The sequence below is a fragment of the Nycticebus coucang genome, chromosome 16 (assembly GCF_027406575.1).
Source record: "Nycticebus coucang isolate mNycCou1 chromosome 16, mNycCou1.pri, whole genome shotgun sequence".
NCBI lineage: Eukaryota > Metazoa > Chordata > Mammalia > Primates > Lorisidae > Nycticebus > Nycticebus coucang.
This window is the reverse complement of record NC_069795.1, coordinates 11811091-11834701: the sequence shown is the minus strand read 5'-3', so window position 1 is coordinate 11834701 and position 23611 is coordinate 11811091. Positions and strand designations below refer to the sequence as shown.

Here is a 23611-nt window from a genome sequence, read left to right as displayed (position 1 = left end):
AGTACATAGGATTCATGCTTCTCCATTCTTGTGATGCTTTACTAAGAATAATGTCTTCCACGTCCATCCAGGTTAATACGAAGGATGTAAAGTCTCCATTTTTTTTAATGGCTGAATAGTATTCCATGGTATACATATACCACAGCTTGTTAATCCATTCCTGGGTTGGTGGGCCTTTAGGCTGTTTCCACATTTTGGCGATTGTAAATTGAGCTGCAATAAACAGTCTAGTACAAGTGTCCTTATGATAAAAGGATTTTTTTCCTTCTGGGTAGATGCCCAGTAATGGGATTGCAGGATCAAATGGGAGGTCTAGCTTGAGTGCTTTGAGGTTTCTCCATACTTCCTTCCAGAAAGGTTGTACTAGTTTGCAGTCCCACCAGCAGTGTAAAAGTGTTCCCTTCTCTCCACATCCACGCCAGCATCTGTAGTTTCGAGATTTTGTGATGTGGGCCATTCTCACGGGGGTTAGATGATATCTCAAGGTTGTTTTGATTTGCGTTTCTCTAATATATAGAGATGATGAACATTTTTTCATGTGTTTGTTAGCCATTCGTCTGTCGTCTTTAGAGAAAGTTCTATTCATGTCTCTTGCCCATTGATATATGGGATTGTTGGCTTTTTTCATGTGGATTAATTTGAGTTCTCTATAGATCCTAGTTATCAAGCTTTTGTCTGATTGAAAATATGCAAATATCCTTTCCCATTGTGTAGGTTGTCTCTTTGCTTTGGTTGTTGTCTCCTTAGCTGTACAGAAGCTTTTCAGTTTAATGAAGTCCCATTTGTTTATTTTTGTTGTTGTTGCAATTGCCAAGGCAGTCTTCTTCATGAAGGCTTTTCCCAGGCCAATATCTTCCAGGGTTTTTCCTATGCTTTCTTGGAGGATTTTTATTGTTTCATGCCTTAAATTTAAGTCCTTTATCCATCTTGAATCGATTTTTGTGAGTGGGGAAAGGTGTGGGTCCAGTTTCAGTCTTTTACATGTAGACATCCAGTTCTCTCCATTTATTGAATAGGGAGTCTTTCCCCCAAGGTATGTTCTTGTTTGGTTTGTCAAAGATTAGGTGGTTGTAAAATGTTAGTTTCATTTCTTGGTTTTCAATTTGATTCCAAGTGTCTATGTCTCTGTTTTTGTGCCAGTACCATGCTGTCTTGAGCACTATGGCTTTGTAGTACAGACTAAAATCTGGTATGCTGATGCCCCCAGTTTTATTTTTGTTACAGAGAACTGCCTTAGCTATACGGGGTTTTTTCCGGTTCCATACAAAACGCAGAATCATTTTTTCCAAATCTTGAAAGTACGATGTTGGTATTTTGATAGGAATGGCATTGAATAGGTAGATTGCTTTGAGAAGTATAGACATTTTAACAATGTTGATTCTTCCAATCCATGAGCATGGTATGTTCTTCCATTTGTTAATATCCTCTGCTATTTCCTTTCTGAGGATTTCATAGTTTTCTTTATAGAGGTCCTTCACCTCCTTTGTTAGGTATATTCCTAGGTATTTCATTTTCTTTGAGACTATGGTGAAGGGAGTTGTGTCCTTAATTAGCTTCTCATCTTGACTGTTATTGGTGTACACAAAGGCTACTGACTTGTGGACATTGATTTTATATCCTGAAACATTACTGTATTTTTTGATGACTTCTAGGAGTCTTGTGGTTGAGTCTTTGGGGTTCTCTAAGTATAAGATCATGTCGTCAGCAAAGAGGGAGAGTTTGACCTCCTCTGCTCCCATTTGGATTCCCTTTATTTCCTTGGCTTGCCTAACTGTATTGGCTAGAACTTCCAGCACTATGTTGAATAGTAAAGGTGACAGAGGACAACCTTGTCTGGTTCCAGTTCTAAGAGGAAATGCTTTCAGTTTTACTCCATTCAGTAAAATATTGGCTGTGGGTTTGTCATAGATAGCTTCAATCAGTTTTAGAAATGTGCCACCTATGCCTATGCTCTTCAGTGTTCTAATTAGAAAAGGATGCTGGATTTTATCAAATGCTTTTTCTGCATCTATTGAGAGGATCATGTGATCTTTATTTCTGCCTCTGTTAATATGGTGGATAATGTTTATAGACTTGCGTATGTTAAACCAGCCTTGCATCCCTGTGTGTGTCCATTTCTAAAACTTTTGTTGAGATGGAGTCTCACTATGCCGCCCCCAGTAGAGTGCGGTAAAATCACAGCTCACAGCAACCTCAAACTCTCCAGCTTAAGTGATTCTCTTGCCTCAGCCTCTGGAGTAGCTACCCTGTTTCCCTGAAAATAAGATATCCTCTGAAAATAAGACCTATTTACAGGAAAGATAAGACGTCCCCTGAAAATAAGACCTAGCGCATCTTTGGGAGCACACCTTAAAATAAGACACTGTCTTATTTTCCCCGAAACAGGGTAGGACTACAGGCACCTATATGCCTGCCTATATTTTTTTGTTGCAATTGTCCATTGTTGTTGAGCAGGCCAGGGCTGGGTTTGAACCCACCAGCCCTGGATGTATGTGGCCAGTGTCCTAGCCACTGAGTCACAGGCGCCAAGTCCATTTTTAAAACTTTTTTTTTTTTCATTTTTAAAACTTTTAATTGCAAAATAAAATACATTCAGATGAAAATACATGTAGTACATGAAACATAATGTATAGCAAATATACAAGTCACTATTTTGGTATGCAGCAAGAACATAGCCATCAGCCCAGCAGCCTTTCTCTCCCCACTAAAGGTTGCCATGATTATAATACAATTTCTTTTTTCTTTCTTTTTCTTTTTTATTGTTGGGGATTCATTGAGGGTACAATAAGCCAGGTTACACTGATTGCAATTGTTAGGTAAAGTCCCTCTTGCAATCATGTCTTGCCCCCAGAAAGTGTGGCACACACCAAGGCCCCACTCCCCTCCCTCTCTTTTTTCTAAGAGACAGTCTCACATTGTCACCCTCGGTAGAGTGCAGTGATATCACAGCTCACAGCAACCTCCAGCTCTTGGGCTTAGGTGATTCTCTTGCCTCAGCCTCCTGAGTAGCTGGGACTACTGGCGCCTGCCACAATGCCTGGTTATTTTTTTTGTTGCAGTTTGGCTGAGGCCAGGTTTGAATCTGCCACCCTCAGTATATGGGGCCAGGGCGCTCACTAAGCCATAGGCTCTGCCCATAAATTTTTTTTTTTTTTGAGACAGAGTCTCACTCTATCACCCTGGGTAGAATGCCATGCATCATGATTCACAACCACATCAATCTCTTGGGCTTCAGCAATCCTCTTTTTTTTTTTTCTTGAGACAAAGTCTCACTATGACACTTTCGGTAGAGTGCTGTAGCGTCACAGCTCACAGCAACCTCAAACTCTTGGGCTTAAGAGATTCTCTTGCCTCAGCCTCTCAAGTAGCTGGGACTACAGGTGCCCACCACAATGCCCGGCTATTTTTTTGTTGCAGTTGTCATTGTGTGTAGCAGGCCCAGGCTGGGCTCGAACCCACCAGCCTTAGTGTATGTGGCTGGCACCCTACTCACTGAGCTATGAGCACTGAGCTTTCAGCAATCTTCTTGCCTCAGTCTTTTAAGTAACTGGGACTCCAGGTACCTGCCACAATGTCTGGCTAGTTTTATTCTACTTTTAGTAGAGACAGGGTCAAGACCTGTCTTGCTCAAGCTGGTCTTGAACTCCTGAGCTCAGGCAATCCACCCATCTTAGCCTTCCAGCATGCTAAAATTACATGAGCCACTGTGCCTGGCCGCTAACGTAATTTCTTTTTTTTTTTTTTGTAGAGACAGAGTCTCACTTTATGGCCCTCGGTAGAGTGCCGTGACCTCACACAGCTCACAGCAACCTCCAACTCCTGGGCTTAAGCGATTCTCTTGCCTCAGCCTCCCGAGCAGCTGGGACTACAGGCGCCCGCTACAACGCCCGGCTATTTTTTGGTTGCAGTTTGGCCGGGGCCGGGTTTGAACCCGCCACCCTCGGTATATGGGGCTGGCGCCTTACCGACTGAGCCACAGGCGCCACCCTTCTTATTTGCCTTTATAGTTTATCACTTAAGTATGCATTTCCAAATAATACAATTCAGTTTCACTTAGATTTGAAATTTATCTCAATGGAATTGTACCATATACTTTCTTCTCTATCTTGCTTTATATGCTCTACATCATATTTTTAAGACATTGTTTTTGTGTACGAGGCTCCTGTATTGCTTCCACTTTTGTTATTTTATGGTATTCTACTATACGGAAAACAGCTTCATTTGCTAATCCATTGTCCAGCTGAACACTTCTGTCTTGTCTAGTTTCTGGCAATGTTGCTAAGAACATTCCTTTTTTTTGAGACAGAACCTCAAGCTGTCGCCATGGGTAGAGTGCCGTCATAGCTCACAGCAACTTCCAACTCCTGGGCTCAAGGATTCTCCTGCCTCCATCTCCCAAGTAGCTGGGACTACAGGTGCCTGCCACAAAGCCGAGCTATTTTTTGGTTGCAGCTGTTGTTGTTTGGCAGGCCTGGGCTGGATTCGAACCCGCTCAGGTATATGTGGCTGCTGCCACAGGCACCGAGCCAACATTCTTGTATAAAAGATACTGTTACAGTGTGTATGGTCTTCCCTGGGATATTTAATCTGGGGTGAAAATCCCAGGTCCCAGGGCACCTTTGATTTAACTATACACTTCCAAAGCGGTTATACCAACTTACTCTCCCATGGCAATGTCCTGTTGCTGTGAACATCCTTATAAACCATTGGTATCATCAGATTTATACATTTTCACCAATCATGAAGCTGCATAATGGTTTCCCACTGTTATTTTAATTTGCTTTTTCCTGTCCACTAAAGAGGTTGAGCACCTTTCCAAGTTTACTTGGAATTCCTTTTGTGAAGCGACTATTCAAGTCTGTAACAACTTTCCTGTTATTTTGTCTTTTATTTTTTGACTTATAGGATTTCTTTGTATATTTAGATGAGTTATTTGCCTATTTATATGCTGTAAATATTATTTTCAACTTCATGTGTTCTCTTTTTAATCTAATGTTGTCTTTATTTTAGAGACAGCGTCTTGCTCTGGTACCCAGACTGGAGTGCAGTGGCGGTGATCATAGCTCACTGAACCTCCAACTCCTAGGTTCATGTGATCCTCTCACTTCATCCTCTAGGGTAGCTAGGACTACAGGCGCATGCAACCATGCCCAGGTACATTTTATTTTTAAATTTTTTGTAGAGATAAGGTCTCTGTATGTTGCCTATGGTAGTTTCAAACTCCTAGGCTGAAGAGATCCTCCTGCCTGATCTTCCCAAAGTGCTGGGATTACAAGCATGAGCCACTACACATGGTCTAAAAATGTCTCTGAAAAACAGAAGTGTCAGCTAGGCATGATGGCTCATGCCTGCAATCCTAATACCTTGCAAGGCTCAGGTAGGAGGATCCCTTGAGCCCAGAAGTTGGAGGTTACAGTGAGCTAAGATAGTGCCACTGCACTTCAGCCTGGGTGACACAGCAAGACCCTGTCCCTAAAAAAGAAAAAATAAGTCAGAATATTTATTTTTGTTTGTTTGTTTGTTTTTGTTTTTTTGTAGAGACAGAGTCTCACTGTACTGCCCTCAGGTAGAGTGCCGTGGCGTCACACGGCTCACAGCAACCTCTAACTCTTGGGCTTACGCGATTCTCTTGCCTCAGCCTCCCGAGCAGCTGGGACTACAGGCGCCCGCCACAACGCCCGGCTATTTTTTTGTTGCAGTTTGGCCGGGGCTGGGTTTGAACCCGCCACCCTCGGCATATGGTGCCGGCGCCCTACTCACTGAGCCACAGGCGCCGCCATAAGTCAGAATATTTAAAAAACATAAATAATATACGAACACTTCTCTGTTTAAAATTCATCAATTTTAAACTTTTCATTCAATGTTGAACAAAATATAAAGTCATAATATACTTTAAGATGCTCCATATGAGGTCTTAAGAGTGTCTTGCTGGGGCGGCACCTGTGGCTCAGTGAGTAGGGCGCTGGCTCCATGTACCAAGGGTGGCGGGTTCGAACCCAGCCCTGGCGAACTGCAGCAAAAAAATAGCCGCGCATTGTGGCGGGCGCCTGTGGTCCTGGCTGCTTGGGAGGCTGAGGCAGGAGAATTGCCTGGGCCCAGGAACTGGAGGTTGCTGTGAGCTGGGTGACGCCATAGCAGTCTACCGAGGGCCATAAAGTGAGACTCTGTCTTCTACCAAAAAAAAAAAAAACAGAGTGTCTTGCTGAAGATAGAGTGAATCTGGACAGAGGCCATGAGGTTGTTTTAGCCCAAAATGGGCTTCTCAGAAGGGAAGTTACTGGTATTTTTGAGATAGGCGTCTGCCAGGCTCATTTCTCTTTCCTTCTCCTCAAAAAGACAAAACAAGACAAAAAACTCCATATGATCTGACTATTAAACTATTCCTTAATAGGTTTCTTTATTTACTTAGTGTTTATGTTGTACGCTGTGATTTTTTTTCACAATACAAGGAAATTCTCATTTTACCTACAGTCAGCTTTATAATGCCTTTTCAGTCTTTACCAGTTCTTTCAAAATGTTTCCTCGAACAGCAGTCTAGCCTCAGGGTAGTCACCAGCAAACTAGTGCCATCTGGTGGGGAAGTGGAGGATTCAAGCACACAGGTTTAAAGTGCTCAGGGGAATAAGCAGTAAAAACACACTGAGTATCAGGTGACAGCACATATAGTACGTTATTACTTACAAAACTCTTTAAGCTCTTTAAGCTGTCACAGCTACTTGGGAGGCTGAGGCAAGAGAATCACTTAAGTCCAATAGTTGGAGGTTGCTGTGAGCTCTGACGCCACAGCACTCTACTGAGGATGAGAAAGTGAGACTCTGTCCTAAAAAAAAAAAGATAAAAGATAACTATTCCCACTCAATTCTGATATGACAACAATTGATGCTAGTACATGGTAGGGGAAGGGAGAATGGGGGAGTAGAGATTGGGAGGGGGGGGCACGGTGTATGACACACCTTTTGGAGGGTGGGATACTATTATCCCAGGGACTTTATCCAGCAAATGCAAACAGTGTAATGTGGCTTTGTAATCTTCCTCAATGATTACTCCCCCCTTCTTCCCAAAAGATAACTATTCCCAATTTTACTGATTATGAAATGGGGTTCAGGATAATGAATCAATTTGTCTAAGGCCATATAGCTACTTAGGGTAAATGTATGATTCCAAAGCACATCTACTCTTAACAAGGCATGCGTAATCTACATGATTTACTTACTGGCTTCTTCGGGGGAATATCTGCCAACTTAAGAATTAGAAATTGCCATGCTTAATTTTAATTTTGTTTTTGAGACAGTCTCACTATATTGCCCACTCGGTAGAGTGCTGTGGCGTCACAGCTCACATAAACCTCTAACTCAGCGGTTCTCAACCTGTGGACCCACAGGAACTGTATTAAAGGCTCGAGGCATTAGGAAGGTTGAGAACCACTGCTCTAACTCTTGGGCTTAAGTGATTCTCTTGCCTCAGCCTCCCAAGTAGCTGGGACTACAGGTGTCTGCCACAGTGCCTGGCTATTTATTTATTTATTTATTTATTTTGTAGCTGTCATTGTTTAGCAGGCCTGGGCCAGTTTTAAACCCTCCAGGCCCAGTGTATGTGGCTGGTGCCCTAACCACTGAGCTATGGGTGCCCAGCCAGGAATTGCTATACTTTAATCAAAAAATTAAGCATGCAGGCCAGGCACTGTGGCTCATGGCTGTAATCCCAGCACTTGGGAGGCAGAGGCAGGTGGAATACCTGAGCTCACAGGCTTTAAGATCAGCCTGAGCCAGAACAAGACCTCATCTTTAAAAATAGCCAGGCATTGTGGCAGTCCCAGCTACTTGGGAGACTGAGGCAAGAGAATTACTTGAGCCCAAGAGTTTGAGGTTGCTGTGAGCTACGATGCTATAGCACTCTACTGAGGGCGACAAAGTGAGACTCTGTCTCAAAAAAAAAAAGAAAATTAGCATGCAATCCTTTAAAAATGTTAACTGCAGTAAAACTACACTAAAGATTTCGTTGGGTGAGGTGGCTCATGCTTGTAATCCTAGCACTCTGGGAGGCCAATGCTGGTGGATTGCTTGAGCCCAGGAGTTCAAGACCAGCCTGAGCAACAGCAAGACCCCATCTCTACTAAAATAGAAAAATTAGCTAGGTATTGTGGTGGGCACCTGTAGTCCCAACTACTTAGGAGGCTGAGGCAAAAGGATCACTTGAGCCCAGGAGTTTGAGGTTATTGTGAGCTATGGCACCATATCAATCTAGGGCAACAGAGTGAGAGTTATGTCTGAAAAAAAAAAAAACAAAAACTACTCTAAAGGGGCAGCGCCTGTGGATCAAGGAGTAGGGCGCTGGTCCCATATGCTGGAGGTGGTGGGTTCAAACCCAGCCCCAGCCAAAAATCACAAAAAAACAAACGAAAAAAAAAAAAAAACTACTCTAAAGATTTCAAAGGTTCTAAAATTGCATGATTCGATGTGAGTTAATGTCAAGATTCTTGTTTTTGTGTTTGGTAGTCAACAGGTGTTTACTGTTATAAAAACTAAATGATGGGCGGCGCCTGTGGCTCAGTGAGTAGGGCGCTGGCCCCATATGCCGAGGGTGGCAGGTTCAAACCCAGCCCCGGCCAAACTGCAACAAAAAAATAGCCGGGCGTTGTGGCGGGCGCCTGTAGTCCCAGCTGCTCGGGAGGCTGAGGCAAGAGAATCGCGTAAGCCCAAGAGTTAGAGGTTGCTGTGAGCCGTGTGATGCCACGGCACTCTACCCGAGGGCGGTACAGTGAGACTCTGTCTCTACAAAAAAAAAAAAAAAAAACAAAAAACTAAATGAACTGCAACCAAAAAATAGCCGGGCGTTGTGGTGGGCGCCTGTAGTCCCAGCTGCTGGGAGGCTGAGGCAGGAGAATCGCAAAAGGCCAAGAGCTGGAGGTTGCTGTGAGTCCTGTGACGTCATGGCACTCTACCAAGGGTGGTAAAGCGAGACCCTGTCTCTACAAAAAAAAAACTAAACACATAAATAAAAGAAAGCTTGGCTTGGCGGCGGCTCGGACAGTGGCTACAGCGCAAGCCACATACATCAAGGCTGGTGGGTTCAAACTTGGCCTGGGCCAGCTAAACAATGACAACTGCAACAAAAAAAAGCCAGGTGTTGTGGTGGGTGTCTGTAGTCTCAGTTACTTGGGAGGCTGAGGCAAGAGAATCACTTAAGCCCAAGAGTTAGAGGTTACTGTGAGCTGTGATGCAACAGCACTCTACCGAGGGTGACAAAGTGAGACACTGTCTCAAAAAAAAAAAAAGAATTCTAATTTCATTTCTTTCTAGTTTACATCAGAAGAAACAAAAGAACAACAATGCTAAAACACTGTTGCCATGGTAGTATAGCTCACAGCAACCTCAAACTTTTGGACTTGAGCAAGCCACCTGCCTTAGCTACCTGAGTAGCTGGGACTATCGGTGCCTGCCACATGCCCAGCGAATTTTTCCATTTTTAGTAGAGACGAGGTCTCACTTTTGCTCAGACTGGTCCTGAACTCCTGAGCTCGAGAAATCCACCCGCCTCAGCCTCCTAGAGTGCTAGGATTACAGGCTTGAGCCACTGTGCCTGGCCAAAATTACTTTTATATTTAACAGAATGGCTTAAGAAGTGAAAGTATAAAGGAGCGGGAAGAATTACTCTGTTTTTTTAACTCTGTCATCAATGTTGTGCAACAGGATTAACTATATCTATGGTGGGTTTTTCAGAACTTAGTTCTTTGGTTTACTAGAGTTGAAGATGACTGAATGCTGAGCTCTCATTAAACAAATCACTAGACAAAGAATAGGAACTAAAAGAGAGTTGTAGTAAACTGAAAATTCCCCTGCAAAGCTTCAGAAAACGTACTGATATGATTCTTTCTTCACGAAACACTGGAGCTGCAATAGAGCTTAGAGCAGTGATTCTCAACCTTCCTAATGCCATGACCCTTTAATACAGTTCCTGTGGGTCATGACCCACAGTTTGAGAACTGCTGGCTTAGAGGCTATCTAGTTGAGGGTCCTCATTTATAGATGTAGTTAGTGTGCCTAGGATCTTGCCTAAAGATCATGCTGTTAGTGGTCACTAACAGTTTATAATTGTATAAATTTATGGGGTAGAAAGTGATGCTATGATTCATGAATACAAGGTAGAATAATTAAACTAAACTACTTAATATCAACTCTAATACTTAACATCTTTGTAGAGACAATGTTTGGAATTTATGCTGTTAACAGTTGTAAAATGTATAATACTCTAATATTAACTATACTTACCACACTGTGCAATAGAATTAAAAGAAAAACATTCCTTCTGGCTGAGATTTTATACACTTTTACCATCATTGCTCCATTCTCCTCATCCCTTAGCCTCTCTAACCCCTGTTCTATTCTCTGCTTCTGTTGATTTGTTTTAGAATCCACATATAAGTGAGAAATGCAGTATTTGTCTTTCTGAGCCTAGCTTATTTCACTTACCATAATGTTCTCCTACTCAATCCATGTTGTCACAAATGACAACCTTTCCTGCCTTTTTTTGGTTTTTGGCCGGGGCTAGGTTTGAACCCGCCATCTCTGGCATATGGGACCGGCACCCTACTCCTTGAGCCACAGGCGCCGCCCCCTTTCCTGCTTTTTAAAGGATCAATGGTATTCTACTGTGTATCTATACCACATTTCTTGTTTCATGTGAACTAGTCATTTATTAGCATTGGTAGTTAGACATAACAGGTTTCCAGTAATTATGCCCCATTACATGACAGAGCAAGGTGAGGTCCAGCTGTGTAGACGGCAGGGTCTTTCTTCTTCCACTCATTCTTGTAGTCTCACTTGCCAGCGAAGCCCTGGAGGGGGCTGATAGTCACGTCGAGCAACCTCTTGGTCCGCATGGCCACCCTGTCTTCCTCAAAGGTGTCACATTTTCTTCATCAATTCATTTTTTGATGGAAACTTAGGTTGCTCTCATAACTTCTCTATGGTAAATAGTGTTGTACTGAATACAGGAGTGCAGACATGTCTTTGCCAAACTGGTATCAAATCGTTTGGGTAAATATCCAGAAGTAGGATGGCTGGACCATATGGTAATTCTATCTTCAGTAATTTAAAAAACTTTCATATAGTTTTCCATAATGACTGCACTAATTTACATTTCCACCAACAGCATACAAGTGTTCCCTTTTCTCCATATCCTTGTCAATGCTTATCTTTCATCTTTTTGCTACTAGCCATCCTCACAGGTGTGAGATGGTATCTCACTGTTTTTGTTTTATGAGACAAGGTCTTACTCTGTTACCCAGGCTGGAAGGCACATGGCATACTGCAACTCCTGGACTCAAGTGATCCTTACAGCTCAGCCTCTTGAGTAGCTAATACTATTGATGCATGCTATCATACCTGGGTAATATTTTTTAATTTTTTTAGAGACGAGGTCTCACTATGTTGCTCAAGCTAGTCATTGTGGTTTTAATGTGCATTTCTGTAATGATGAGTGATGTTGAACATCTTTTCATGTATCTGTTGTCCAGTTGTGGTCTTTTTTTGAGAAATATCTATTCAGATCTACTGCCCATTTTTTACTTGGGTTTATTGTTTTCTTGCTATTATGTTATTTGAGATCCTTATATATTGTTAATATTAACCTTTTATTGGATATATGGCTTACAAATATATATTTTCTCAATCTGTAGGCTATCTTTGTACAATGTTGTTTCCTTTGCTGTGCTTGTTATAATTCTTAAAGTACTTCTTTTAAAAAAGCATTGTATTTTCTTTTTCAAGGAATATCTGTAATGGTTTTCCCTACATACTTTGTTGATTTCTGGACTTTATCCTGTGATTTACAAATACATCAGAAAAATAAAAGGTCATTTGTGTAGTTTGTCTTTCTTAGCTTAAACTTTACAGCTAGGAAACTAATGTTCTGACTTGTTTTTCTCCTCCTGGTTCATATTATATTTAATAATTCTCCAGTGTTTAAACTGTTATAAACTCAGGGAAAAAAAAAAAATCTCCAGTGTTCAGCAATGCCTAAAGGAACAGGCCTTGTTTTGCTGGGGTTTTTTTTGTTTGTTTTTTTTTTTTAGAGACAGAGTCTCACTTTATGGCCCTCGGTAGAGTGCCATGGCATCACACAGCTCACAGCAACCTCCAACTCCTGGGCTTAAGCGATTCTCTTGCCTCAGCCTCCCAAGTAGCTGGGACTACATATGCCCGCCACAATGCCCAGCTATTTTTTGGTTGCAGTTCAGCCAGGGCCAGTTTGAACCCACCACCCTCGGTATATGGGGCCGGCGCCTTACCGACTGAGCCACAGGCACCGCCCTGTTTTGCTGTTTTTAATAGTTCATCTTCGATAGCAATTTAGTTACTTCATCAAAACTCAAGCCTGAGCTCAGTGCCTGTGGCTCAAGTGGCTAAGGTGCCAGCCACATACACCTGAGCTGGTGGGTTCAAATCCAGCCTGGGCCCGCCAAACAACAATGATGGCTGCAACAAAAAATAGCCGGGCATTGTGGCAGGCACCTGTAGTCCCAGCTACTTGGGAGGCAGAGGCAGGAGAATCACTTGAGCCCAGAAGTTTGAGGTTGCTGTGAGCAATGATGCCACGGCACTCTACCCAGGGCGACAGCTTGAGGCTCTGTCTCAAAACAAACAAACAAAAAACCCCTCAAGCCTGGGAATTCAAGCCTGGGAATTCAAACTAAAGGTTTTAGTTGACTTTATATTCAAAAAGTTCTCAAAAGAACACAGCAGTAAGAGCCATCCAAGGAAACTCTAGGGCCAAAAATAGGACAGTTTCCTATAAAGAAGCCAGTGGTAGTACTCAATTTTCATATTGCACAATATCAAAATAGCTATGGATTAGAGACTTTCACTGCATGGTATTTGAAAGAGATCTTTATCTTTTTTTTTTTTTTTTTTTTTGTAGAGACAGAGTGTCACTTTATTGCCCTCGGTAGAGTGCTGTAGAGTCACACAGCTCATAGCAACCTCCAATTCCTGGGCTTAGGCGATTCTCCTGCCTCAGCCTCCCAAGTAGCTGGGACTACAGGTGCCCGCCACAACGCCCAGCTATTTTTTTGTTGCAGTTTGGCCGGGGCTGGGTTTGAACCGCCACCCTCGGTATATGGGGCCGGCGCCCTGCTCACTGAGCCACAGGCACCGTCCGAGATCTTTATCTTTTAAAAGAAAACACACACTTGTCTTTCATATCTGGGCTTATTATACATATAAATACGAATGGGTCTCAAATTTCTAGAACAGTATCTTGAAAATGAATATTTAATAAGATAGTATAGTATTATTTGTAAATTTTATAATAAATTATAAAATTTATAATTTCATAAATGAAATGCCAAAGATTTGCTAGCTTATCTCAAGTTATCATAGGACTTAATTGAGTAATTCCGGTATTTTTGGTAGACCAAATTCCCAATTGGCCTCTGTACCCAAAAGGTCTGATTAGGAATTATATTACTGAAGAAAAAAAACCTGGAAAAATTTAATTAAATAGTTCATCAACATAAAAGAATATATTTTGACCTTATAGATATAGTATGAAGAATAAGATAATGAGTCCCAGAATAAAAAATACATATTGGCAGTACTCTGATCACATTCTCCTCCCTTATTCACAAAGGTAACCTTTGCCCACTTTCCATCCGCTGCCTTTTCTTTTTTTTTTTGAGACAGTCTCACTTTGTAGCCCTTGGTAGAATGCCATGGCATCACAGCTCACAGCAACCTCAAACTCTTGGGCTCAAGCGATCCTCTTGCTTCAGCCTCCCAAGTGGCTGGGACTACAGGCTACGACACCCAGTTATTGGGTTTTTTTTGTTTAGCAGGCCCAGCCAGGTTTGAACTGGCTAGCACTGGTGCATGGTGCCAGCATGCTAACCATTGCACAACAGGCACCCAGCCAGCCCAGCTATATATTTTCTTCCCATCTATTTGTGTGTGTGCGTGTGTTTTTTTTTTAGAGACAGAGTCTCACTTTTATGGCCGTTAGTAGAATGTGGTGGCATCACAGCTCACAGGAACCTCCAACTCCTGGGCTTAGGCGATTCTCTTGCCTCAGCCTCCTGAGTAGCTGGGACTATAGGTGCCTGCCACAATGCCCAGCTATTTTTTGTTGCAGTTTGGCTGGGGCTGGATTTGAACTGGCCACCCTTGGTACATGGGGCTAGCGCCCTACCCACTGAACCACAGGTGCCACACTTTTTTTATTTTTGAGACAGTCTCACTATGTCACCTTCGGTAGAGTGCTATGCCGTCACAGCTCACAGCAACCTCAAACTCTTGGGCTTAAGCAATTCTCTGGCCTCAGCCTCCCAAGTAGCTGGGACTATAGGCACCCTCCACAATGCCCGGCTGTTTTTTGTTGTTGTTTTTGCGGTTGTCATTGTTGTTTAGCAGATCCGGGCTGGGTTCGAATCCACCACCTCAGTGCTTGTGGCTGGCGCAGTAACCACAGTGCTACAGGTGCTGAGCCAGCAACCCAGCTATTTTTAGATGCGGGGTCTCGCTCTGGCTCAGACTCTAATCTGTGAATTCAGGAAATCCACCTTGGCCTCCCAGAGTGCCCACTGCCTTTTCTTTATATCCTTAAATAATATAGGCTTAATTTTGGTTTTGAACTTTATATAAATGTTATCAGACTATATTCTTCTGCAAGTTGCTTTTTTCACTCCATCCTATTTGTGAAATTCACCCATTTGAATATGCTTAGGTCTTATTTATTTTCACTTCTGAATAGAAGTGAAATTCATTCTATAAATATATACATATTTTGTGTCTGGATTCTTCCCCTTTCTTTTTTCAATTTCAGATTGATATAAAGAGCATAAGAGTACAAACGATTAGATTATATTGTTTGTATTTGTTAGGTAAAGTCCAAGTTGTAGTTAAGCCCTTTACCAGGAGTTGTGCCACATACCATATATTGTGCCTGTTGGGTGGTAGCACACCAAACTCTATCCTCCTCCCCTCTCTTGCTCTTATCCCCTACCCCACAATTTGGATGTAATTGTGTTTTTCTCTCATGTGGGAGTGTAGCTGTTCCTCTACTGGTTTTATATTAATGTCGAATACATTGGATACTTGCTTTTCTATTATTGTGATACTTTACTTAGGAGGATGTTCTCCATCTATAAATACCTTTAGTTCTCCTGGTGATAGACATTGGGCTATTTTCAGGTTTTTCCCTATTACAAATCATGCTGCTATGAACTCCTGGGCAGTATATCTCCTGGAACACACCAAGCTTCTATAGGGTACACAACTACCAGTAAAATTATTAGGTCTGGGAGATATACAAAATTACCTTTATTAGATAATGCTAAATTGTCTAACATTATTTGTACCAACTTAGAGTCCAGTGCATTAAAGGTTCCATTACTCCATATCCTTGCCAACATTCATAACAGTAAGACTTTGTAACCTTTGTCATTTAGTGGGTACATAATCACACCTCTAATTGTTTTAAGTTGCTTTTTCTTGATTATTTAGGAGATGCAGGATCTTTTTACTGTGATTTCATGAAATATATATATGTGTATATATCCTTAAGTATAAATATTCAAAAAGTAAATTACTGTAAGAAAAATTAGAAATAAACCTTTCAGTGAAACTGAACAGTTATCAAAAGATAATAAGCAATAGAAACCAAAGAAGAACGTTCTTGATTCTTCCCTGCATCAGATTCAACATGTATTGTCTAGATTTTGTACATTTTTGTTCAAACCAAGAGTACGAAATTTAAAATTTCTGATTAAGGATAATTTCAGAGCCAAGAGACAAACCACTTTTCAAAGATCTAACCATGAGCAATGTTAGTAAAGCTTAAAGGTCTATATATTACCTAGCCTGAATATGAATTTTATAGATAGTAATTATAAGCTAAAAGTATTCACATGAACAGCCAATAGTTATCTGTTGTCTACTTGACCAGCTAATAGTACACCATTCATGGTGGATTAAAAAAAATTAAAATGTTATTAAACACCATACATCAGTAAAGTAAGACTTATATGAGCTCCAAAAGATTGAATTGTCACGTACCCAAGTAATGCTCATGTACTCTAACAACTTCACAAAGTCCAGAGTCTTCAGAGTCCAATGGCAAAATTCCTAAAAATTAAAACAAGAAATATAAGGGAAAATGATGACAAAATAAATTCATTCTTAGTGAGAAGCCAGTAAGTATTACTATAAATTTTGTTCAGTGGAATTTTGAGGAAGATTCCAGCTAATTACTAGCATGGAGATGGGATAGACTTCAGAAGCAGGGAGGAAAGTGACCATTCATTTTCTGCAATGAGCACTTGTGATATCTCTTTCTTTTTCTATCTCTTCTTTCACCTCTGAGTGATAGTAAAGATGATAACCAATGTTATAAACCAAGGCAGAGTCTTGGGGAACCTAGATTCCATGTTAAAATTATCCCTGATGATAAGGCTGGGCACGGTGACTCAACACCTATAAGCTAACACTCTGGGAGGCTGAGGCAGGTAGACTGCTTGAGCTCAGGAGTTCGAGATCAGCCTGAGCAAGAGCAAGACCCCCGTCCCTAAAAATAGCCAGCATTAGTTGGTGGGACCGGGTAGTCCCAGCTACTCGGAAGGCTGAGGCAAGAGGACTGCTTAAGCCCAAGAGTTTGAGATTGCTGTGAGCTATGATGCCGTGGCACTCTACCAAGGGCTACAAAGTGAGATTCTGTCTCAAAACAAAAACAAAAACAAAAAAACTGTCCCTGATGTATAGCTACCTTTCCATAGTTTAATTCCACAACATACCTCAGTATGCTTCCAAATAAAACAAAATCCCATTTTTCTCTTAGTCTGATGTTATTTTTGTTTTCTTGAGTAATATAATACACAGTGTCACAAACTTCTCAAGCAGAAAAAATGATAAGAAAGAAATCATCAGTTCTCCAGGAAAATAATTGAATCAAAGGCAATACTGTAAAAAGCTGTTGAAAATTTTCTTACAAACCTATTTTTCCACAGCTTCAAGGGTAAACATATTCTAAGTTTATATACATATTTTCTAAGCTTATATCTTCTACATTGGAATGAAAATATCAAAGTATCAAAAACTATTACAAATGTCATATGCTATTCATGTTTGACTGTCTAGCATACAATTATAAATATATGTCTTTGTAAAAATAATTATTATTAGCATTTTTTAAAAACATTAAATGTTTCAAGGAAATTTTAGTTTTACAGAAGTAGCAAGAAAGATCTGTGTGATCTAAGATAGAATGAGAACAAACCTGTTATATGGTTCTGTCAGCTGTGACTTTTTCTTTTCTTTTTATTTTTTATGAGACAGAGTCTCATTTTGTCACCTTCAGTACAGTGCCATGGCATCTTAGCTCACAGCAACCTCAAATTCTTGGGTTCAAGACATCCTCTTGCCTCAGCCTCCCAAGTAGCTGGGATTACAGGTACCCACCACAATACCTGTCTATTTTTTAGACACGAGGTCTCGCTCTTGCTCAGGCTAGTCTGGAACTCCTGAGCTCAGGCAATCCACCTGCCTAGGCCTCCCAAGTGGTAGGATAATAGGCGTCAGCCACCTTTCCCATCCAACATGACTTTCTTTTTCTATAAATTTCAGTCTGGCCACAGACTGGGGACCTGTCAGGAAAGGGTTTTGCACCAAGCATAGTATCAACTATGGTTATCTTTTTATCTATAAAATTGTTCCACAGCCCAATACTGAAAAGTTTTAATGTTCTTCAAACATTAGGTTCAAACTCTCAATTTTCATCATTGATGCATATTTGAGAAAATTCCAAAAAAAAGTACTTCTGTTTTTGAGACAGGGTCTCTTACTCTGTCACCTGAGCTAAAGTGCAATAGTTACCTTAAACTCCTGGGCTCGAGTAATCCTCCTGCCTCAGTCTCCCAAAGTGCTAGGTTTATAGGTGTGAGCCACTGTGCTCAGCCAAGGAAGTATTTCTGTATCATGCAGGTCACAAGAAACATTTGTAGTTGTAGAGAAAAAAAAAGGAGATGACAATGAAATCTATGACATAAAACAGGACCATGAACTATAACTTACCAACTACTTCATCATCTGGTTGAAAGAATGATACCTTGCTTCCAACTAAAGAGTGAAGAAAATTAATAGTTAATATTATAAGGTTTTTAAATATAATCCTTAATTAACTATTAAAATAAAATTTAAAAATCCATGGGCTTATAAAGTGTCACTATCATAGAGAAAAGGCCAAGAACCTCCAGGGCATTTTGATGGTTTATAAGGACTGTAGGATAGAACATCTCAAATATGGATTCTCTAGAAAATTTAGGCCATCACCATTGACACAGTATGTATCTCAATATTTAGAGGAGAATTTTCTTGACAAAATGTTTTGCTCCTGTGAAGTATCTTGCCTCTGACTCCCGCCCAGAAATTTCACTCCAGCAACACCAAGCTCTTTGTAATCTTACATACATCCCATTTGTACTTGCTTCTTTGTTTTGTCTCATGATATCCTCTCCGCTGAGTATGACTCTCCACCTGCCTGCTATGTACCATCTGGACTACTCACTCCAAGAAACCTTTCCTGTTCCTTCTGCTGGGTTCAGCACTTCTCCTTGGAGTTTTCATAATAATCTGCTCATAAGTATTTATCTGCCTCTCTAGCTACTGAACTCTTCAATATCATATTCATATCCTAAACACTTAGCAAATGCTCAAGTGTGAAATAGATGATCATCTGGCTGTTATTTTTACTTTTCTACAGTCTGAGTAGAAAAAAAGAGGGTAATTGTAATTATCATTTAGCTATTGCATCGAGAAGTACATCAAATATATTGTAAATTAAAATCACAGGTAAAATTCAAATATAGTCTAACCCATGTTAACATATTCATGTATGCAGTAAAAGCAAAGATACATTAGTTAATCATGAACTCTTATCAGTGAACACTAAGCATAGGTCTACTTAGAAACAAATTATATAAAATACTTAGGTTTATTGTTCTGCATGTTAAGATCATTATTTACTAAATAAAACTTGAAAATACACTTTTTTTTTTTTCTTTTGACACAGAGCCTCAAGCTGTCGCCCTGGGTAGAGTGCCGTGGCTTCACAGCTCACAGAAACCTCCAACTCCTGGGCTCAAGCGATTCTCCTGCCTCAGCCTCCCATCACAACGCCCAGCTGTTTTTTGGTTGCAGCCTTCATTGTTGTTTGGCAGGCCTGGGCTGGATTCGAACCCACCAGCTCAGGTGTATGTGGCTGGTGCCTTAGCCACTTGAGCCACAGGCGTCGAGCCTTGAAAATATACTTTAAGACAACCGTAAAATCTCACTGGTTATTTCTCCCCAGAAATCATAATAGCCAGTTTTTAAGAAGAAATTGCTAGGCAAAGTTTAAAAAATTCAGCTTGACATACTTTCTATTAAATGAATTCTGGCCCAAAGCTAACTTACCCAAGTAATTTATGCTGGTTTGTAAACATCATAAAAAGGATGATATCTGTCACTCTATTCAATATATGATTACTTGTGGATTTAAATACATAATTCCTAAACATGTACTAAAATGTAGTAAGTCCTTCATTTATAAAATATCAGTTAGGTTATATTTTTCTTTGTAATTAAGAATAAAACAAAAGAGGCCAGGCATGGTAGCGTGTGCCTATAATCCCAGCTAGTTGGTAAAACTAAGGCAAGAGGCTTTCCTGAGCCCAGGATTTTGAGGCTGCAATGAGTTATGACTGCCCTATGAACAACAAAACAAGACAACATTTTGCATAATTAAATTTTATATTTGAAGGGATAAGTATAATTTTGCATACAGGAAAATGAATCAGCTATCATTAAATTTCTTTTTTAGGAGAAAGAGTCTCATTTTGTTGCCCTTGACAGAGTGCCGTGGCATCATAGCTCACAGCAACCTCAAACTCTTGGCCTCAAGCAATTCTCTGGCTTCAGCCTCCCGAGTAGCTGGGACTACAGCTCCCCACTACAATGCCTGGCTTTTTTAGAGCCAGGGTCCCACTCTGGCTCAGGCTGGTCACCAACCTGTGAGCTCAGGCAATCCACCTGCCTCGGTCTCCCAGAGTGCTAGGATTATAGGCACGAGCCACTACACCCAGCCTTAAATTTCTTTTACCTTAGAAAATAAATACAGATATTTATATCTGTCAACTTACCTTCTAACACAATTCCAGCAATTTCTCTCCCAACAGGAAAGAAATCCTTCTTCATCTTCATTTCTGCCAGAAGCTAAGTCATAACAAAGGTTGTTAACACGTTATTATGAAGAATAAATCCTAGGCTCTCATACATGAGGAAGTCAAGAGCAAAAATCAAACCACACAAAGGGTAAATACGATTCAATTTTTGGAATTAAGATAAAGGAAATAACTTCAGAAACTAGAATAGAAAACCAAGAGTTTGCTGAAGAATTGATATATAGGACTTAGGAATGAGTATTATTATTCAAATTACCATTAACATTCTTTAATTTCTTTACTTTGCCAAGTATGAAGAGAAATTATGGCCAAACATTTCTTGGTTAGCTAAACACTGTTATCAGTCACCTTATTCAAGTGTGATAAAGTGAAGGAGCGGACACTGTTGAATAAAGAGGATGTGGCCAGTGAGAAAAGAAGGTTCTCTATTCCCACACCCTTTAAAATCACCAGAGTTTTTCTCACAAGCTTTGGGTTAGGGAGTAGGTGAGAAGAAGTCATGAATATTCACAGGGAAACTGCCATAGGATTTCAGATTGTGATCGGAATTTCTTTATTTAAGGCTAAAATTTTATTTTTAAGAGATGAGTATTTTGTTAGATTCTGACCAAATTAATTGTTAAGTACTTGTCTTTTGAAGTAACAGAGTATATTCAGATACGCCTACTATCAAACTTCCTGCCATTTATAATAATACTAGAGGTTCTGAACATGTGTATAGAAATCACAGTATTTATTTAGGGAATAATAAATGAAAAGAGGGTGGCGCCTGTGGCTTAGTGAGTAGGGCGCCGGCCCCATGTGCCGAGGGTGGCGGGTTCAAACCCAGCTCCGGCCAAACTGCAACAAAAAATAAATAAATAAATAAAATAAAATAAAATAAAATAAATAAATAAATGAAAAGAAATTGAAATACTTATCTTTTCTGTTTTCCTTATATTTCAATTTTTATTTCTTGTATGTATACCATATATTGTCAAAAGTCTCTTTTAAAACACAGAATTTTATACTTTCTTATAAAAAAATACTGAATGTTTTACAGTATTTTTTTTTTTTTTTTTAGAGACAAGAGTCTCACTTTGCTACCCTCGGTAGAATGCCGTGGCATCACAGGTCACAGCAACCTCCAACTCCTGGGCTTAGGCAATTCTCTTGCCTCAGCCTCCTGAGTAGCTGGGACTACAGGTGCCCACCACATCGCCTGGCTATTTTTTGTTGCAGTTTGGCCAGGGTGGGGTTCGAATCCACTACCCTTGGTATATGGGGCTGGCGCCCTACCCACTGGGCCACAGGCACCTCCCAGTTTTACAGTATTTCTTTCGCGAAATTTTTACAGAATTATAATCATGGTTTTAGCAATTACAGGCTACCTCCTTCATTTATCATATCATAAGCATTATCTTACATTATCATTACTATGACTTTTCATAACCACTATTATTATTATTTATTTATTTATTTTTGAGACAGAGTCTCACTATGTCGCCCTCAGTATAGTGTGGTGGCATCACAGCTCACAGTCCCAAGTAGCTGGGACTACAGGTGCCTGCCACAACGCCCAGCTATTTTTTTTTGTTGTTGCAGTTGTCATTTTTGCTTAGCTGGTTGGGGCTGGATTTGAACCCGCCAGCCTCAGTGTATGTGGCCACCGTCCTATTTTTTTTTTGAGACAGAGTCTCACTATGTGCTCTCGATACAGTGCCAAGGCATCACAGCTCACAGCAACCTCAAACTCTTGGGCTTAAGCAATTCTCTTGCCTCAGCCTCCCAAGTAGCCGGGACTACAGACACCAGCCACAACGCCCAGCTATATTTTTTTGTTGTTGTTGCAGTTGTCATTGTTGCTTAGCTGGCCCTGGCTGAGTTTGAACCCACCAGCCTCAGTGTATGTGGCCAGCGCCCCACCTACTGACCTACGGGCGCCAAGACATAACAATTATTATTATTATTTTTTTTTTTTTTGCAGTTTTTGGCCGGGGCTGGGTTTGAACCTGCCACCTCTTGCATATGGGGCTGGTGCCCTACTCCTTTGAGCCATAGGCGCCGCCCAACATAACAATTATTTATTTATTTATTTATTTTTTTTGTGGTTTTTGGCCTGGGCTGGGTTTCATAACAATTATTTTTAACGGGTGGCGCCTGTGGCTCAAGGAGTAGGGCGCCAGTCCCATATGCCGGAGGTGGCGGGTTCAAACCCAGCCCCGGCCAAAAACCACAAAAAAAAAAAAAAAAAAAAACAAACAATTATTTTTAACATATGTGCAATATTTCATTCAACAGATTTTACCATAACTTACCATTTCTTTCTGTTAGACAAGGAGATTATTTCCTAGACTTCAATTTTTAATGGATTTTCCATAGTTTTAGTAAGAACATCTTCTGAATACAGAAGTCTTCAGATAAGGTCTATTACTAGTATTTTTGGTGAAGACACTTCAGGGATCTCACTCATTAATTTCTGAAATCATGCTCATGTTACAGAGTTGTCCAGAGGAACAACTATACCTCATTCCGCAACTCTCTAACAGAGAGAGTTTCATCAAAGAAAATGTTTAGATCTCTGAAAATTATGGTGACATCAAAATCCAGTAAGTTAAGGGTCCAATAAGTATAGTATTAATCTCTAGAAAACTAGTAAGTAACTAGACTTGTTCTATTTATCGTGACACATTTTTTCTTTTTTTTTATTTTTGGCCGGGGCTGGGCTTGAACCCACCACCTCCGGCATATGGGACCGGCGCCCTACCCGTTGAGCCACAGGCGCCGCCCCTATCGTGACACATTTAACTGTAGTTTATTTACATCTGAAAAATTTCAGGACACAATTATAAGAGGGAATTTAAACAAATTCTTTGTACCCTCAATGAATCCCAAACAATTAAAAAAAAAATAGTTGGGCATTGTGGTGGGTGCCTGTAGTCCCACCTACTTGGGAGGCTGGAGCAGGAGAATTGCTTAAGCCCAAGAGTATTTTCTCACTTTGTCCACCTTGGTAGAGTGCCGTGGTGTCACAGCTCACAGCAACCTCAAACTCTTGGGTTTAAGCGATTCTCTTGCCTCAGCCTCCTGAGTAGCTGGAACTACAGGTGCCTACCACAACACCGGCTATTTTAGAGACGAGGTCTCGCTGTGGCTCAGGCTGGCCTCAAACCCTTGAGCTCAGTCAATCCATCCACCTCAACCTCCCAGCATGCTAGGATTAGTGTGAACCACTGTGCGTGGCCGTAAGCCCAAGAGTTTAAGGTTGCTGTGAGCTGTAACATGACAGCACTCTATGAAGCGTGACAAAGTGAGACTCTGACTAAAAAAAGAAAAATTTCCACATATTTCATAGGCAATGATGAAAGATCTGCAGGGGGGTGTGTGTTTTGAGAGAAAGGGAGAAAGAGAAATGACAAGAATAAC

General features: G+C 40.8%; 1 protein-coding gene across 6 annotated transcripts in view; it reads right to left on the bottom strand.

The window, feature by feature from the left end:
• Nucleotides 1-23611, bottom strand: part of CRYZL1 (crystallin zeta like 1) — a 51818-nt gene that overhangs the window by 15251 nt on the left and 12956 nt on the right. For all 6 annotated transcript variants that reach the window (XM_053564571.1, XM_053564573.1, XM_053564572.1 and 3 more), the window contains exons 4-6: nt 20165-20237; nt 18060-18104; nt 16050-16118 (exon numbers count right to left, since the gene is read on the bottom strand). In XM_053564571.1, the coding sequence (XP_053420546.1) occupies nt 16050-16118; nt 18060-18104; nt 20165-20237 (187 nt within the window). The remainder of the gene's footprint in view (nt 1-16049; nt 16119-18059; nt 18105-20164; nt 20238-23611) is intronic.